At 26.4% G+C, this 19,511-nt stretch overlaps 1 protein-coding gene across 3 annotated transcripts in view; it reads left to right on the forward strand.

The window, feature by feature from the left end:
* LOC111690853 (ras guanine nucleotide exchange factor B) overlaps window positions 1–19,511 on the forward strand; it is a 51,793-nt gene that overhangs the window by 27,205 nt on the left and 5,077 nt on the right. The window contains exons 1-4 of one of the 3 annotated variants that reach the window (XM_046951079.1): window positions 4,749–4,872; window positions 6,111–7,791; window positions 11,784–12,073; window positions 14,002–14,156. In XM_046951079.1, the coding sequence (XP_046807035.1) occupies window positions 6,334–7,791; window positions 11,784–12,073; window positions 14,002–14,156 (1,903 nt within the window). In that variant the 5' untranslated portion in view covers window positions 4,749–4,872; window positions 6,111–6,333. Of the gene's footprint in view, window positions 1–4,748; window positions 4,873–5,818; window positions 5,829–6,110; window positions 7,792–11,783; window positions 12,074–14,001; window positions 14,157–19,511 lie in introns of those variants that run through there. The other 2 variants (XM_046951078.1, XM_046951077.1) reach the window with 2 other exon arrangements.

Below are 19,511 nucleotides of genomic sequence, written 5' to 3' on the forward strand. Positions count from 1 at the left end.
ATTAAAAAAATCAAAATTTTATTTCTTTTATTGTTGGATATATATGTATGTATAAATTTATGTACATATATGTGTGTGTAACATTTTATTATAGTACTTTTGCTAATTTTCTATTTACATTCCTAACAAAAAAATTTAATAATATGTTAGCTGTAAATAATGTGACTAAAGTATAATTTAACCATCAATACCAAACTACAGTAATTAATGTCTACTTTAGTAAGAATTTACCCCTTTTCCAAAGCAGGAATTGAATATTGATACCGAAAGGAAATACAAATGAAATAAATATACATTTGTATTTATACATACGAATGCGTAGTATTGAACCTATACTATACATACAGTTGTAAAGATACGTATTATGTATTTCCTTTACTTACTTTTTTGCGTTGTGTTAACATAAAGTTCTTGACCTTTTTTGGCGTATTTATACCATTTTGGTGGTGTTGTGTAAGTTGCTTGTTCTTTCTCAATCATTAAAAGCAATTCTTTAGTTTCAGTTTGTTTCTTTCTTATTTTCTGTTTCATGCTCATGTTTCCCATTGTTTGTGTATTTGATCTGCAAATGCTTTTAAGTTCATTCATTCGCTTTTTTTTTTGTTTTTGCTTAAAACTCTATTTCATTTTTCCTTTTTGTATGTTATTTAAGTAGTGTTTTTTGTTGTTGTTCTGTGTTCGTTTTACATTTAACATTTTGAACGCATTTCCGTTTGTTTGTACAACTGAAATCGTCTGGTTTTATTTTTTGTGTTTATTTTTGAAAGCCCTACTCCAGATACTGATGGGTAAATGATGATATTTTAACACATTTGTAACCGTTTGATATCTTAATGTTGTTGGTTGTTGTTCAAATGATTTAACGGAAATTTATTTAGTTAAGAGGGTGTTTGTTTGAATAGAGCACAGTGGTTTGAGTTAGTTTTGATTTGGAAAAATTGTTTATTTAATAATAACCTACACCACAATAATAATTTTAAACCGCAATATTTCATAAAAATTTTTAAGAACAATTAAATATATATTGTTCAGAAAAATCACCATTTACAGATAAACTTTCGTTTTTTTTTAATTACAAAAAAACAAGTTCTTGGAAAATTTCTAACAAAGTTGTTAACATTTCCAACATTTAGTAATTTCCTTAAATTTTTCGGATTTTTTTTTAATATTTTTTAAAAATTTGATGGTGAAGCAGAATATTAAAGAAAATTCCTATAATTTTTTGCAAAAGTTTATATAAAAATATATTTTTCTCCAAACTTTCTGTAGAAGAAAATTTTTACAAAATGTTCCATAAAATTAAAAGTTTACATTTAATTTTTTGTTGAAAAATATAATTTTTTTAATTTCCTATACAACGAGAATTTTTTCAAGTTTTTCTAATTTTTCAAAAAACTTTCATTAAAAGAGATGTTAAAATATTTATTTTAAAAAGTGTTCTTTGCAAATGTATTTTTTAAACAAAATTTTAAAAGAAATTGTTTTTTTATAAAAAACAAGAGTTTTCGTCAAGGTTTTCCATTAAAAAACTAGATTTTTTGCAAGATTTTCTATGAAAGGAGAATTTTTTGGAAAATTTTCATTGAAAGGAGAACTATTCATAACATTTTCTTAGAAAAGAGAATTTTTTATATTATATAAATTTTATACAAAATTTTCTTTAAAAAATAAATTTTTTGCAAATATTTCACAAAATTTTCTATAATTTTTTTTGTAAAATTTTGTATTGAAAGCAAAGTTGTTTTTGTAAAATTAAAATTAAACTTAAAGGAAGAATAAAGTTATATCAAAACGTAAATATCTTAAAAATTATTTATTTCCTACATAAATCAAGGTGTTTTGGAAAACTATTAATATCACTTGATTTATGTAAATATTTTAAGGGCATTCAAATGGTCAGTTTATGTCGGTTTATAATAAAAAAAAACTCAAGATAAAATCTACTATTACATTGTAATTTTATGCCATTTTATATGTTTAAATTGTATCATGTGTTTTTGGTAACTGACCAAAACGAAAAAAAAAGAATTTTGCTTTAACCAAGTGTATCGGGGAAAAGAGGAATCAAGAAAAAAATTTAATGGAAATATAGCACTGGGTTCCGTATTTAAAAATTACTTACTTTTTCATAGGCACTATAGGGATTTCCTTTAATATTTTCCTCCTTCTTTTTTTGGCTTTAACATCTTCATACTAGTCTATAGTTAAAAATGGTGTTGTATTATATTTTATTCATTTAAATGGTTGGATGATTCCTCTTTATATCTTCTGGATTGTATCAACTTTCACTAACCAATTTTTGTTTTCTGTCTTACGTTCACTCATTCAGTTATTCAGGCTTTCATTCACTCATTCATATACCCATACAAGTAGTAGACATTCATTGTGTTATTACTTAGGTTCTGTGTTTTAACTTGCGATTTCAATTTTAGTATTAGCTACTACTGTTAACAAACTACGTACTAACAAACTAAACTTTAGAGCATAAAACCACGAATCATCCAACCAAACAACCATCCAATAATCATGGAGTACATAGTTGTTTAAATATTATTTCAGCCATCAGCTAAATGTACTTACGTCTTACGACTACCTCCTTTCCGCACAACTCCCACTCTCTTATGTTTGTGTTAAAAAAACTCATATTACCTTGCTTGGTTTTCTTTTCACTTTTTATTATAGTGATACTTCGCAGTATACATATACATATATTTAAAAAAATATCTATAAATACATACATATGAATATGATTTAAAATACATATAATATGGTGTTTTAATATTAGATTTCGTAAGTTTTCAATATACTAACGGTACAATTAATTTGAATTCAATTAAAATTTTTTAAAAGGTTCATTTTTTAAAATCTTAATTAAATGAAAAAATTTGCAAGAAGTTTCTACATAAGTTGAAATGCTGAGACTCTTTTAACATCTGACATAATATTGGATCAACACTTTTCTGACAATGTTCCAATTGACTCAAAATCATTTTCTGATTATGTCTGTCCGTACGCAAGCTTCAACGGGTGAGATCTCAAAAACTATAAAACTTATGCTTTTCGATATATTTATTGTATTATACCCCGTATAACAAGCAAAAATATTGAATTAACACCTTACTGAGGATGTTCCAATCAACTCAATATCTCTTTTTTATGTCTGTTCATCCGTAAACTGCAACGGATGATATGTCAAAAAATTTTTTTTTGTAAAATAATTAGCCTAAAATGGTGTGTTTTCAAACTTCAAGACATTATATCTCAAATTCCAAAATTCTGAGGCCAGATTCGGATTCAATGGTACTCAATCCATTAGAAAAGTGTACTTAAGTCTCTGGGTTAAACGATCTTTATCAAATATGTTAAAGAAAAGTTTGTTTTTATAGATTTTCGAACTTCTATACTAATTATACTACTATGTATTATTAAATCAGTTATGAGCGTTAATTTTTTGAAGGAGGTTGGTTCAATTATGGTCTGATCTCCGTAATATGTATAATACAGTAAAATTTCTGCATAAAAATGCATTTTGTAAAATTTTATCACGATTGCATAAATAAAAATATGAACTTTTAAACTGTATTCCGGTGGGCACTTATATAGTGGTGAAGTCATGAACCGATATTGTTCTTATTCAATACCTACCGTAAAGGGATTACTCCCCTAAAAACGTCAGGATGAATGAACAGAATATTAGATTTTAAAAACGAAATATTTCTGCTTTTTAAGTAATAAGCATATACCTTAAAGAAAGGGGGACTATGCAAATATTTCACATTTCAAAACCATTTTCTAGCTTTTGACCTACGGACTCTTTAATGCTTTCAACAGGCGTGTAAACAGACAGATAGGTGAATGGACATGACTAGGTCGTCTTAGAATTTAATAGGGACCTGGAATATACATATACCGTTATGTCTGTGGTTCTTTAAATTTTTTGACGTTCTATAAACGAAATGGTAAAAACAGTATACATTTTTTTCTCGAAATTTTCTATAAGAAGAGTATATATCTATTTTTAAAAATTTCTATAAAAAAGTAAATTAAGAAAATATTTAAAACTGAAAATTAAAAAAATTCTATCAAAAGAGAGTTTTTGGAACATTGCCTGTAAAGAAATTTCACAAAAATTTTTTCTTAAACATGTTCTATACAAACGTTTATTATATTAATCTATGTATATTGATTGAAAACATTAAACACTATTGTCCTGATATAGTATATTTAAAAACAATATGATGCATCAACATGTATCTGTATATATAAACATACTACGTGCATTTTTGTATACACAGGTAAACGAGGTACTTTTATTATTTTATTTCGACTTATAAAACATTCAACCACCAAACCCAAAAATGTTTTTTTTTTCGTATACCACATAGTTATTCGAGCGTTTAAATGGTTTCCTTTTTCTCACACAGTGCTCCAAATACATACAATTTAAAAATACAAACATTTAAAAAACATAACAAAAAATACACTGTGCTGTTTTCTGTTACATACGTATGTATATTTAATTCGATTTTTTTGTTAGTTAAAGGGAATGTGTTTAAAAATAAGCTGCAATATTTTGTATTTTTAGTTGTTTTTTGCAACAACAACAAAAAAAAGTTGTCTTATATTTCCGCAAATTTGTTTTGGGAGTTTATAAGCATAACTACAAACTTTAATAAACTTAAAGTTTTTATTATTTGCTTTTTTGCTTTGTTTTTTTCAGATAATATCTTAAAAAATTCAACAGATGTTATAAATATTTTGCGCAAAAAGGAAAACAGCTACAACAAGATATTTTGTACATAAAGTGGCAACAAGTTAAATACAGTTCATAAGAGGGCGAACGGTATTTTCTTTTAGTTTTTTTTTTGTAGTGTGAGTAAAAATTGTGAAGTTTAAATATTTGTAGTTGTATCTTATATTTTATAATATTTGGTGTGCTGTTTTGAATACTGAAACTAACATATAGTAGGTTAGTTTATGTGTAAATGAAGATTGTGTGTAGTTCAATAATAAATGTTAGAGTGGTAGGACCTTAAGTGTAGTATTTGATATACATTTTTATATATGTAAGTACCCACATAATAATGTTTGGGTGTGAAGAACATAAGGTTGTATTATGCCAATCGATTTAATACGATTAGTCATACACCCACCTTAAAGTATACCAATTGACTCAGAGTCACTTTTTGAATCGATTTAGCTATGTTTGTCTATATGTGCATGTAACAAGGACAAAGCATTATAGAAAATGGTTAAAATCAGTCCATTATCTCATATAGCACCCACGCAACCGTACCCCCGAATAGGGTTTTTGAGCTCATAACATTGTTAAATGTTTTAGTATCACAACAAAAAAACCGGATATAACATTTTTTATAAAGGAGACAATTTCAAAAATGTTCTAACAAAGAAAATTTCTGATATTTTTCTCTGCAACAGAAGAGGAAAAATTTTCAATAAAACCACACATTTTCAGAAAATTTTTGCATAAAGATAACTTTGGGAAAATGTTTTTTAAATAGAGCAATTTTTATAAAAAAAATAAATTTTTAAGAATATTCATACCTGTTTTTCTTTAATTTTTTTTAAGAAAAACAATTTTTTATGAAGAAAACAATTTTGAAAAAGTTCTAAAGAAGAAATTTTCTACTGCAATAAACGAAAAATTTTCCATAAAATGACACATTTTTAGAAAAATTTCTATAAAATTTTTGTAAAAAGATAACTTTGGAAAAATGTTGTCTAAATATTTTCGACAAGAAAAGCGAAATATTTGAAAATATTAAAAAAACTGGAATTTTTTTATAAAAAGAGAAATTTTTAAAAATGTTCTTTAAAATGATAAATTTTATAAAATTTTTATAAATGTGAAATTTTTAAAAAACTATTGAAAATTTTTAATAAATAGAAATATATAAAAAACTAAATTTATGTAAAAAAATATCTTAAATAATTTTTGTATTAAAATATTTTTTTTATTTTTGTTCAAATGAATTTTGGCAAAAAATCATTATTACTACTTTTACAATTAAATATATTCATATCATTCTTGAAAAATCCTACTATTTTACTAACCTAATTTCTAATTATAATCAATCTTTTTATTACAGTTAACAACAGCCAGCCTGACAAATATTATTCGGAAAATCCAATTAAAATCTTAACAATACAAATGGGATTAGAAGCAATATCAACAACAAAAACAGCAACAATATTACAAACAAATCTAGCTCCTAGTGATGCAAGAAAAGACAAACATTTAAATTTTTGATACAAAAGTGTTGTCAACATTTACACTGGCACTTGAACATACAATTGTACTTGTTTATAATAATGATCAATAATATTTGTGAAACTAATAAATCTGCAAAAACAGACACGGCCTTTAAAGCAACGACAACAGCGGCAATTGTGGACAACAGACACAATGATGGTGATGAGTCCCATGATGTTGCAACAGCGAATAATAACAACAATAGTAGGGGTGGGATAGTACAAACTACATATGGTCATGGCATTTGGTATAGTGAAATTATTGATGGTGCCAGTAATACAAATAATAATAAAATTTTCCATCATCAACAACAATATTACAATAATGCCAATAATAACAACAGCAACAACAATAATAAAGAGAATGCAGTCAATAGAAATGTATGGTCAACAACGCGTAGTGATGTTGTAAAGGATCAACAACAGAAACAGCATCAAACTCTTAACAATAATACGAATAATGAGTGTGATATTATTATTGTAGATATAGAAAATGATGACAATGATAATGTTGAGGTTAAGGGGGAACAGCAACCAATATACAGTGTACCTCAAAAATTTTTCATAAATGCAAATATGCATTTTTCCAAAAATAAAGCAACATCAATTTATGACAGCAAACATATTGCCAATGATGGAAAAGTTGATTGCAAGGCTGTCGTTAACAATAACACGGTTGCAATAGTTAATGGCGATGAGGAGGATGATGATGATTCGTTTGCATCAATGGAAACCCTTTCGGATAATGTCTCAATATGGATAGATGGTGAAAAACATTGGGTGGCAGGTGTTGATGCGAATACAACCTGTTCAGATCTAATCTGGGCACTGCTCAATTATCAAAATGGACAACAAGTCAGTCAGCAGCAAACGCAACATCAACATGCGTTTGCTTTAGCCACGACAATGCCATCGGAAAATGGGGAAAATATTGCTACATCTGTGATTAACAAAACAAATAGTAATCAATGTGAAAAGCATATAATGCAACAGCAACATCAACGACAACAGCAGCAGCTGCTGCAGCAACCACCAAAAGCATATGATACAAATGTTATAGATTTTAGTTTTAGCAAGAGTACAAATGAGGACAATAGCAATATGCAATTTACAGGCAAGAAACCAAATATTCCAAATACAGCTAATACCAACAACACAACAAATCCCAATACCACTACCAGCAACACCATTACCACGACTATTAATCAATCAATGCCAATAAATACCAAAGAAAATTGCAAAATAATCCCAAACTCAACGTCAGCGACAGCAACGACGACTGCAGAAGCTGCATTATCAGCCACACCGATTATATCATCATCTGCACCTGTTCCAGTTATGACACCACCGCCACCTACACTTTTACCTCTAACATTGCCACCTGGCATCACAACTGTTTCGCAACTTGCCACCGAGTATGTCATCGTTAAACAGTATCATCACTGTGAGGAATATCTTGATGGTAGTACAAAAGTTTTTGATGTTTTGCCACGACGTGATGGTTCGCATAGAAAGGAGGTAAGTGAGCAGGGACTAATAACTTATGTATGTTGACTAACTATTTCATTGTTGAAGTTAGTTGGCTGATGCCTGTAGGTGCATATATGGTTGCAAGTATTGGCAGACTGATAATTGACTGTTGTAAATTGTTATTGTTGCTTTTTTTTGTATGTTGAAGTTTGAGTACGTAAATGAGTGTGGTTAGTTTCAAAATGTTTACGCTATTTACAGGTGTTAATGGGACTGCTTTTAATATTCACAATTTTGTTGTTTCCCCCATTTTCAAACATTTTATACATTGACATTCTTATCGCTTCGATACTTAATAGGATTCATTATTTTGTGTTCTTCTGCCTTTAGCTTTAGATCTTCTATCGGGTAGATATCAAATTGGAAACAATAAGGACTTCATACTCGTAAATCTGTTCTGTAATCTTTCATTAAAACTATGATTGTTGTTAGGATTTTTCATCCTTGGAGCTGGTTCTAAGGTAGCCTTTGACAACTTATACATATACCTTCTTAAGGACAGTTGTGGAACTAGTTATTTTTCAGATTGAAACCATTTTTAAGAATAAATAGTTTTTCCTACTCAGATAACATTTTTTTAAATCATCATAGCAAATTTCTTGTAGAAATTGATAATAGTTCAGTTTTCTACTCAATATATAGAAATTTTGAGTAAAACAAAAATATCTAATTGCAAATTTCCATTTACTTTCCATTCCATTAACTTTACTTGAAAATTCATTACCAATTTGGATAATATAAATTCTATATTTTAATGTTACCAACTATGTACTACAATCAAAATGTACAACTAAAAAGCTATAAAGTTTGTAAAGTATTGATTGTCTCTTAATGTTAAGTATTTTTCGAAAAATTTGAAGAAACTTTTCAAGTACTTTGTGGTTTTAAATTGATGTGTATTTTATGTTAGATAATGTTTGCATTGATAGTTTAAAAAGTTGTCTTGAATATTACGTAGTAATTTGTTTTAAAGGAAAGGTGTGGTCAAAAGATTAAGATTTTTTAGTAAAACGAAAAGTTTTCAAAAGGGAAAATGATTAGGAAAGCTATTAAACTATTTAAGAATGTTTAAGTAAAAAGCTTTAAATATAATGTAAGAAATATGATTTCTATATAAAGTGCCCGGTACAGGTTACTACTTATTACAGGGAATCTAAAGCAAATACAACTGATTCATTTGAACTGATTAAAAACACTCACAATATTTGGACAATATTTTTGTCTACTTTTGTTACCCCAAAGATGGAAATTGGTCATATCTAACAATTTTCAATACAGACTTTGGTTTAAAATAAATCATTATTATAATATAATAATCCCAGTGGATTTAACTGTATGATATTTACACAAATATTTTCTAAACTTTGTCTTTAAATCCTTTAAAAAAACATTTCTTGAAAATGTCATAAACTATAACAATAAACTTTCTTAATAAAAACTAAATATGTATGTATAAATGAACGTTCGTACGTATAAAATGACTTCTTTCCGCTTGGTAAACCCACATTGAAAAGTAATTTAAAAACGTCATTTAATTTATTTTCCATCTTTAAGAAACTTGTTTGAACAAAAAGAAAACGCTGTAAAACATAAAAACTTCATACACAATTTGGGGAGGACAAAACTTTCAAGTACACAAAAATATACTACGTCTAACCTACATATGTATATGTGTTACTTAATATTTTTTTTCTTTTAATAAAATAAGAAAATATTCCATATTTTGTTAAAAAAAGTATAAAAAAAACTAAAAACTTTTGGTTGCTTTGTAATATGTTCTACAAAAAAGTGTTTTAAAACTTTTTCTTTTTTTTTACTTTAACTTGTCTTGCATTGTTGAACATTTCATTATCCTTGTTACACACATACTACTCATGCACAAATTTAAACAGAATATTGTATTGTCTGTATACACTCATGCATTCATGAAGTTGTCTGTATGTAGAGGATATATAAGTATGCTTGCTTGTGTAAAATGTTGGGAATTTTTGACAGCAACTACAAATATGTACTTGTATACCTGTATTCAAAAACTTCTTATACGAGTATGTATGTATGTGTGTTGTGGTTTGGATGTATGGAACTTTTGGTATTTTAAAGATACGAGCACTTAAGTGGCTGTAGACAGGTCACGCAAAGTATTTAAATCAGTTTGTTTTTTTATTATTGTGTTTTATTCTGTGTGTGTGTGTGTTCGTTCACTTGCTCATTTAAGTACTTGACGTTCATTTTAATATATTTGCTACAAAATGACTGATGTTGCAACTTCAGTGTAAAATAATTGTTTCAATTATGTTATTTTTTGCTAGTATACACAAGAACTTTGCAATGTTTTTGCGAGTGTTATATAAGTATTTTTGCTATGGTTTTTCTTGTTATTTATTGAAAATAAATGTATTTTGTGTATTAAATTAAAGTTTTTATCGATACGTTGATGTGGTTGTTGGTTTTTTTTAATAATAAGTAAAACGTATCTTCGTTGAAGATATGTAAAGTATGGAGTAACTGATGTTACAGCATAAAATGAAAGGTATTATTTCTCTAATTCAATGTTTGGTTAGCTTCATCAAAGAATCTAAAGGTCCATTTTGAGATTTTAGTGATTTTTTTTGGTCTCCCTAAGAAAATAAAAGAAAATTTGGTATCACAAATATTTTTAAAAAGCTACCTCAAACTACCGGAAGAAAGGACCTTTTATGGGTAAACCAAACTCCAAAGATTTTACATCAATAATTAAAATAAAGTTTAAAATTAATTAATTCATTGATTGAATTAAGTATGAATTTAATACAAACAAAAATAAAGACAAAAATTAATTATCTAAAGAAATAAATTAATTCGATGATTGAAACAATCACTTTTAGCATTTGTCATTTTCTGGGTCGACAAAGACATGTCCGTCCGTCCTTGCATCTCTCCGACTGCAATGTTTGAAATCGGTTCATTATTTCATTTATCTCCCATATAATCGGACCTCCCAATTTAAGCTTTTTATAACATAATAATATCAAATATACTACCTCTTCAAAAAATAGTATAAATAACACTGATGATTTTTTAACGATAGCCCCCATAAAAAATGTTTTACATAAAAAATAAATCATTTTTAAAATATATACTATTTGTTTAATATATGATTTGATTGTTTCAATTATCGACTTAATTGATTTAAAAAAAATTAACAAAACGTTTAATTTACTTGATTAATAAAATTATAAAAATGAACTAATAAATTCTTAATTTTAGTTCAATTATTAATATTAATTATTTTGATTATTTTTTTAATTGGAAAAGGTACCCTGATAACGGTATGACAAACTAACTAAAATAAATCTACCACATATAATTAAATTATCAAGGTTAGCATAAAACGTTTTATAATTGGCCTAGTTCAATGACCTCCTAAAAACTTATTTTAGGCCTCAAAAACCATACATAAACACAAAAACATATGAACACATTCCTTACTTGCTTTTTATTTCAAACAATTATTTATATTACTTAAATACAAAAAAATCTTAGTAATTTTTTCTCTATAAGATCACCACTACATTACTCTAAGCAGCTACATTATTAAGTAAAAAGCATAAAAACTTAATTTCAACTGAATTAAACCCACTTTGCCTCTTTTACTTTGACTGATGTTCGGTAATATGAAATGATTAAAAAGAAAACGAACAAAAAAAAGGCAACTTAAACTTCAACATTATGAACAAAATATGGGTGAAACATATAAATAGCAATGAATTAAGACAAGTCACGCAATATGCACGTTTATGAAAGTTTGTGTGAAAACAAACAAAAAATCCTTTTATTTTAAGATGTACACAGAAACTGTTGAAAGTACTAATATCCTGTTTAATGTTTTTTATCACTTCTTTGCTGTTGTATTTCTTTGCTTCGTTTCATTATTATTATTATTCTTATTTATTTTTCTTTTAATTTTTTTTGTTGTTTCCTTAATTATATTTAAACCACAGTGTGAATTGTTGTTACGCCATTTGGGTCCCGCACCAGCCGTATACATCAATAATACAACACCACAGTTGTCATCATTAATCTCCACCGACAAGGACAGCGGCATGGGTAGTCCGGTGGGTAGTGCACGTAGTGCTAAGTTTCGTCGTCGCAAGCATAAATCATCCCAATGGCTGGCACAGGCCAATACGCTGCATCCGAAATTATCACGCTGTACAATGGGCAATGAGCGTCTGATGAAAATAATTTTAGCTCAGGATGAGACAATACAGCGGCAATTGTCACTGTTACGGTAGGTATTCTTTTGATTAAAGTATTTATAAATAGCAAATATGGTTTAATATTAAGGTGGGTGTGATTTTTATTGATATTTTTCAAAAAATTTTAAAGTTTTAAAAAAATTATTTTCCTTATCTTAAAATGTTTATTGTCAAGTTCAAAATTTCAGTTGACTTGAAAATTATTCCTGTAATTTTCGATATTTCTTAAAAATTTACTCTACTATACTTGTGTATCGCATACAAACATTTACATAAATAAATACATGGACATTTTCATAAAGAAACGAAACATAAATTTATTTTAAATGACATATACAAAAATTTCATCATATATTAACAAAGATACAAATGCGAATTGGGATATAATTGTGATACTTTATATATACAGAGATGGACAAGTGACCTTATTTTCTGATAAATAAGTAACTTTCGATAACTTTCTATAGGAGAATTTTTACGAAATCTATAATAAGACATGTTTTTTATAAAAATAGAAATTTTATGAAAAATTTTTGTAAAAAGTTTTTTTTTCAGAAAATTGTTCAAACATTTCTCTATAAAAAAATCTATAAGATATGATTATCCACACAATTATTTTTAAAAATATGAGCTTTTACAAAATTCTTCTAAAAATTAAATTTTTCATTTTTTTAAATTTTTACCAAATTTTCAGAAAATTGTTTAAAATATTTTATAAAAAAATATTTTTTCATATTTTTTTTTAACTTTCTATAATGTTATAATTTATTACAAAATTTTTATATAAAAAGATAATTTTTCACAAAATTTTCTATAAAATATTTTTCACAATATTTTATAGAAAATGACAATTTTTCACAAAATAATTTTCTATAAAAAGATTAATTTTCGAAAAGTTTCTATAAAAATATTTTATAGTAAATTTTCGAAAGAAAATTAAAAACTGTTTTTTTAAGAGTTACATTTTCTATATAAATTATTTTTCACAAAAATTTCTTTTAAAAATTAATTTTTCTATCAGAACCTAATTTTTCAGAAGATTAAAAAAAGATTTTTTTTTAGAAAATTCGCTATGAAAAACAATTTCTATAAAAAAGTACTTTAAAACGTCTTTCTAAGTACGACCCTTTTCATATCGAAATCGTCATAGAAACAAAAACTGTTTTGCTATGAAAACGTCTTTTTTTTTAGCAAAAGTTTTTTCAAAAAATTTCCATTTTTATAGAAATTTATTTTAAAACATTTTTTGTAGTTTCACAAAGATCTTCGACGACAATTTTTAAAAAAAATATAATATTTCAGAAAAAAATTATAAACATTTTCAAAAACTTTTCTATAAAAAAATAAAATAAAAATTGTAAAAAATGAATTTTTCTACAAAAAAGACACATATTTTAAAAGTCTGCTTAAATTAAGGATATTTCAATTTGCAAAAAATATTTTAAATTATGTTTTTGTGTAGTTCTCTTGATTAAAAACTTTAATTTATACAAGTCACCCATTCATCTCTGTATGCATATTTCAATAATTTTGTTTTTTTACAAGGTTGATATTAAAGTCATATATTTACGAAAAGTAATAACAACAAGCATTGTGTTGGTCATAATTAAAAGAAACTGCTTGTATAATTGGGTTTTTACTTAACTTTTTATCTTTTATTTCCGTTTTTGTTTTCGTTTCGTTTTCATTTGATTTTCTTTTTGCTGTCTCTGGTTTGTCATAATGTTTACTACTCTCTCATATCCTGCCTTCCTGATGACACAATGTAAATGTGTATTTTGTTTGTTTTTACTGCTTGCTGCCTCTGGGCTATGTCTTCTGATTTACAACAATAATTTGTGATGCTTTTGGACATACATTGGAATATTGTCACACATAAACATACAAATGCACTCATACTATTGCCAATAAAAAATGAAAAAAAAAAAAATATATATAAAAAATAACAACACGTTCACAGTGAAAAGGAACGTCAAATTACCAAGATTGAAGAGGAGAAACATCGTAAACGTGAACGTGAGTTGGGTAAAAACTATTTGCTGGAAACCTATTTAAATGGTTTAGATGAAGCCGAATGCGAACCGGAAATACAAGATGGTGAAGAGATTTTTATAGGTAAGTACATGAGGAACATCATGATGAATTTCCTTTACTAACACAACAAGTAACAAAATGAAACCAAAAATTATTATTATTTTTATTTCATAGATCTATTATGTACTACTACATAGATGTATGCATAAGGTTATATACACGTTTGAGATTTTTTGACATGTTTTGACATTTAATACGTGTTACATGTATGTCTTAGATTTCATATCAATAACAAAGATTGACACAATTTTAAATTGCTACAGATGTTGTACTGTTTTTTATGTGTGTATTTCAATTTTTTTTTTATTTTATATTATTCTAGAAAACAAGTACATCTTGTTGTTTTATATTAAGTTGTAACCATAAATCACTTGAAATGTTTAAAGAGGTTTCAAGATGTTTTCTGTTATTTTAAGATAAGGTAACGATAATTAAGACGTAATTGTTTGGAAAATGCTTAAAGGTATAATGTCCATTGTAATGGAGTTTGCTTAATTGTGTTTTTGGAGAATTCGCAAAAGTATCAATTAAGGTTATACTTATTTCCAAGGAAAGATAATAATTAAATAATAGAAAAGAGTGTTCCTTAAGGTGAATTTTTTTACAGTAAATAAAAGAACTTTTTGTCTTTTTCTGCTGCAAGCAGTCATCCTTAAAAGCTATTTTTCTATAACTATAAAATGTTGCTATGTAGAAACCCATTTTTATTTGAATAGCAGTCTTTGCAAGAAAGTTATTTCCTTTCACATGTATAGGAAAACATTGATCATTAGAAAGACATTTTCTACGAAGGAAAGTAGAAAACCTGCCATTCCTTAGGTAGACTTTTTCATTAGGAAATTGGTTCCTATAGAAAACAGTAATCCTTAGGAAAGAAAACAGTCATCATTAAAAAATGCTTCTTATAAGAAGAAACACACTCTTCCGTAAATAATAGTTTTCTGAGAGAAAACAATCATTCTTAAGAACTTTATTTCTTAAGGAATAAAGTTTTTCTTAAAAAATGTCTGTAGAAAAACGGTCTTGGAAACTGGGCCACCTTGGGGAAACTTTTAAATTGAACTCCCTTCTTTTGTCACACAAGAAATAAGAAAACATTTTCTTTAACATAAAAAGCAAACAGTAACAATAAAGTCTCTACCACTACTTATAAAAGATGAATGTTGAAAAACATTGTAAACATTTTACCTTAAAACCACTTTTCATTTATTTATTTATTCCCTTTTTTATTATTGTTAACCCATTTTAATTTTAGTATTCTTTTCGGGCGACAATGTTTGTTTAGGTCTCATAAAAAATATTTACAATCGTTAAAATGAACCACAATACTGTAAACACTTAAAAAATATTATTTGGTTAAGGTGAAAAGGACTTATAACAAATTATTTGTTATTTTAAAAAAAATCAACAGGATAATTGTTAAACAGTGTTTGAAACCATAGCTAAAAGTCTAAAACTAATTTATTTGAGACCTTTTTAACTTAAACCGTAAAAAACTTTGTCAATTTTATAATTATGTATATGTCTAAAATATATAAAATGTTATAAAATAAAATGATGTAACAAAAAATTGCTATTCCATTGAGGTTTTTTAGATAGATGTATCGAATTAACGAAACTTATCAAACGAAAGTTTTACCTAATTATAAGTTTTAATATTTACTTAATATATTGAAACAAATTCAAATTTTCAAAGTTTTTAGAAAGGTCATGAATAAAGTATAGATTAATGCTTTTATTTAACATGACTCTACTAAATACACAAAAAAAGTATAGTACAGACTGTTGATATGCACTAGGGTATTTAATTATTCGGGTTTTTGTCTTATTCGGTTTATTCGACAAATAATTATATGAGGTTTTACGTTAGCCGGTTAATATTCGGATAATCAAAATTTATTCGTTTATTCGAATAAAAGGAAACTAGATGTTATTTTTACAATAATTTTCTTCATTTAACACCCTGTAACAATTTTGAAAAAAGCATTCACATATGGAAAAGTTGACAAGCATGTGAAAATAGATTCCACTTATAGAATTGCGTACTCCGATTTTTATGTCCTTAAAAAAGGATTTCAAAGTTTAAAGGATTACAAACGAATATTTAAAATATTTATGTGTATTATATAATGCTAATATTCGTATCAAATGGAAGCTGGGAAACTGCACATTCTATCTATATTTTTGTGACAAATTTTCTTTAAGGTTTCCAATTCTTTCTTGATGGTCTTGATGATTTGAAATAAATTATATTATTTCGAAGCAGAGGAACTCAGCTTCATTTGAAATTGATATTTATACCAACTTTTTAATATCATTTTACTGATTTGCTGATTTTCCTCCAGTGTTTGTGTATGTTAGACTGGTAAAACTAAAAAAATGAAAGTAATTTTACATGAAATAAGTCTTATCAATAAAATACCTACAAAGACAATTTTGTTGTCTTTAAACAACATAAATAAATCTCTTCAGGTGTGTTGTAAGAACTCCTTGCTTTTCATTAAATTTGTTATGAAACAAGTAAGAATTTATAGCCGGACAAGGAAGACCATATGACACCTTACACCAATTATTATGTTAAATATGTTGTTTTTTTGCTTAATGAAAAGCATTTAATTTCAGAAATAAAAGAGAGGTTATATGGGTTCAGGTGCTTATTATGGTATTTTCTTTATACGTTTTTATAGAGGGATTGTTGTTTTAGATGAAAATCGGCAATATCATTAAGACTAAGTACATACAACTAACTTTTGACAGTTTTTGGAATGATATAAAAAGATTTAATATACCTATAAGCTGAAAAGTATGGGACTAGACGAATAAATGGAGTGATTTTAATCATTTTTAAGCCTCGTCCTTGAATCAAAAGAATACCTATACATGAACAGAAAGACAGACAGACGGAAAGACAGCCATACAGAAAATGATTCTTATCCGACTGAAGGGTATTAAAATCATAAAAAACATAAAGCTTTAAAGTAACACAACTGTTATTATGGCTTTCAAACAATAAATTTTATTTTAGGCTTTTTTTATGATCGATATATTTCATTATGAAGGCTTCTTTTTAAACAGATAATTTTGTTAGATGTGTCGTTAGTAGGGGAGTGAGTTAATTTAAGATTAAAATTAACAATGTTTATTACGGAAGTTATGCGTGTTGCTACTTCCTTATTTATTCACTTTATATTAAAATTAGCATGTTAAAATGTTTTAATAGAATTTTGATTCAATATTTTTTATTGCAATTTTAATAAAATTTCATTTTTACTCAAATAAGTCTTTGTATAGAAAAGAATTTTTATATTTTTTATTGTTTGTAAAGAAAAAATGAGAAATACAATATTCTAAAAAATACGCATAAAATCTGGGAGACAAATTTAATGCTGAAAATTTTTTCTTTTAGCCTTGAGACTTTTTTGTTTATCTCAATGGCAATAAAGGTACGTTTATAACTTTTTTTGTGTGAGGCACAATAATAAAAGTATATTTAAGGTGATATTCAATAACCATAATAAGTATTAAATTTATGAAGATTGAGGTTTACAGGAATGTTTTTGATTCATACCTATAGGCGAAAATTTATACGGTTATCATTGATCGAACAAAGGTTTTCCATTAGTTTGTAGTTTGAAAGGAGGATGTATATTTATCAAATCCGTAGAAATACACCTATGAGTCTATCCTGAATATTGTGAACTCCTTATTTAGTGCCTTAGGTGGAAATCGAACCCACCACTTCCGGTGTACCAGACTAGAACACTAACCTGCCGGATGCCACAGGTATTTCATTAAAAATTAATTTGTATATGAAAAATTAAGAAAATAGAGAAAATAATTTTTTTTAATTAATGATACACTTAAGTAAATAATGTCATATTGTCTTAATGGGGAAATGGCTAAAACAAGATTAACAATCAGTTATAATTCTGTCTGTCTATCACCCCTTGAAATATTAAAACGAGTTCTTTGAAGATCCTGATTACTAGCATAGTTTCGATTAGAAATCACTTTCATATACATATAATGAAAATATGAGAAAACAACTTAAGAAAATATTTTGAAAAAATTATAATTTTTCTTTGATTTTGATTTATGATTATAATGATACTAAGGCGATTTAAGCTGAATACAATTTAGGTGCCTCACAAACATCAATACAAACCCAATATAATCTCGCCGCTAATGTGGTGTAGAGTATAATATTATTTTTTTAATATTCAGATTTTGTATACATTTTTAATATTATTATCTCAATTTAGATTTCAATTTCCCAATATATTACCTGTATACATATTTTATACTCGTGCAGGAATTACATGTAAACAACGGAAATTGATTCAATGTAAATGGCAATGAAATTTAAAAAAAAAAAAAATACTTTTTATAATATTTCCGCATTTCTTTTTCGGCATTCAACTTATGCGTATGAGTACTACCAATATCCATAAAATAACATCATACTCATACGCTGCGGTGACATTTATATTTTTATAGGAGATTGTACAGATTTTGTTCGACAGTGGTTTAGAAACTAAAATGCTATATTAGTTTTTCATTTTCCAAATGTTTCTTCTATAATCATAAAATCCATCTGTATGTTTTAATTTCAAATCATGCTTATAAACTGTTTGATAAAAAACTATTTCATATTTCTAATCTTTCTTTTAAACTCTCAATAATTTCCTACAAAATAAACAATGTTTTATTTAAACTACAGTAAAGTTAAGTGGCATTAATTTATGCCATTGTTAATTTTTGTTCAACAGATTTTTCCATCTTTTTTTCGATTCACTCTCTGATGCTTGTATTTTTGAAATATTTGTAAAAAAATTTCCCACTTCAATAATATTGATTCTGTTTAATTCCTTGTGTTCTGCAAGAAAGGAAAATAAAAGATACATAAGAGAATCAGGAATATTTAAATTGTATTCTATTGAATTGTTTAAATCCCATCTATTTAAAATGTTGTGGGATTTTGTTTATTTTTTTTTATACAACGTGGTAAGATAAGATTTTATAAAGAATTTGTTGTTATGAAGGAATGTTTTTTGTTATGATTTCATTGTGAAATGAATGACATTTTATGTTTTTTAAATACTTTTGTATATAAGCAGAGAATAACGAGATAAATATGGAAAAAAATTAAATAGTTTTAAATACCATGAAGTTAAAATAAATTCTTTTTATTTTGTTTAATGGAATATTTTTAATTGGAAACAATTGTTGCTAGAGCAACCATTATAATTATTTAGTTATAAACATATATTTCTTTCAAAACACCCAAAAATTTTCAAGTTTACACTTTTTTAAAGATTTAGAAATATTTACATTTTTTTAAATTTGTGTAATTTTTAATTTATAGTTAGATACTAA

Source organism: Lucilia cuprina, chromosome 5, assembly GCF_022045245.1.
Source record: "Lucilia cuprina isolate Lc7/37 chromosome 5, ASM2204524v1, whole genome shotgun sequence".
Classification (NCBI taxonomy): Eukaryota; Metazoa; Arthropoda; class Insecta; order Diptera; family Calliphoridae; genus Lucilia; species Lucilia cuprina.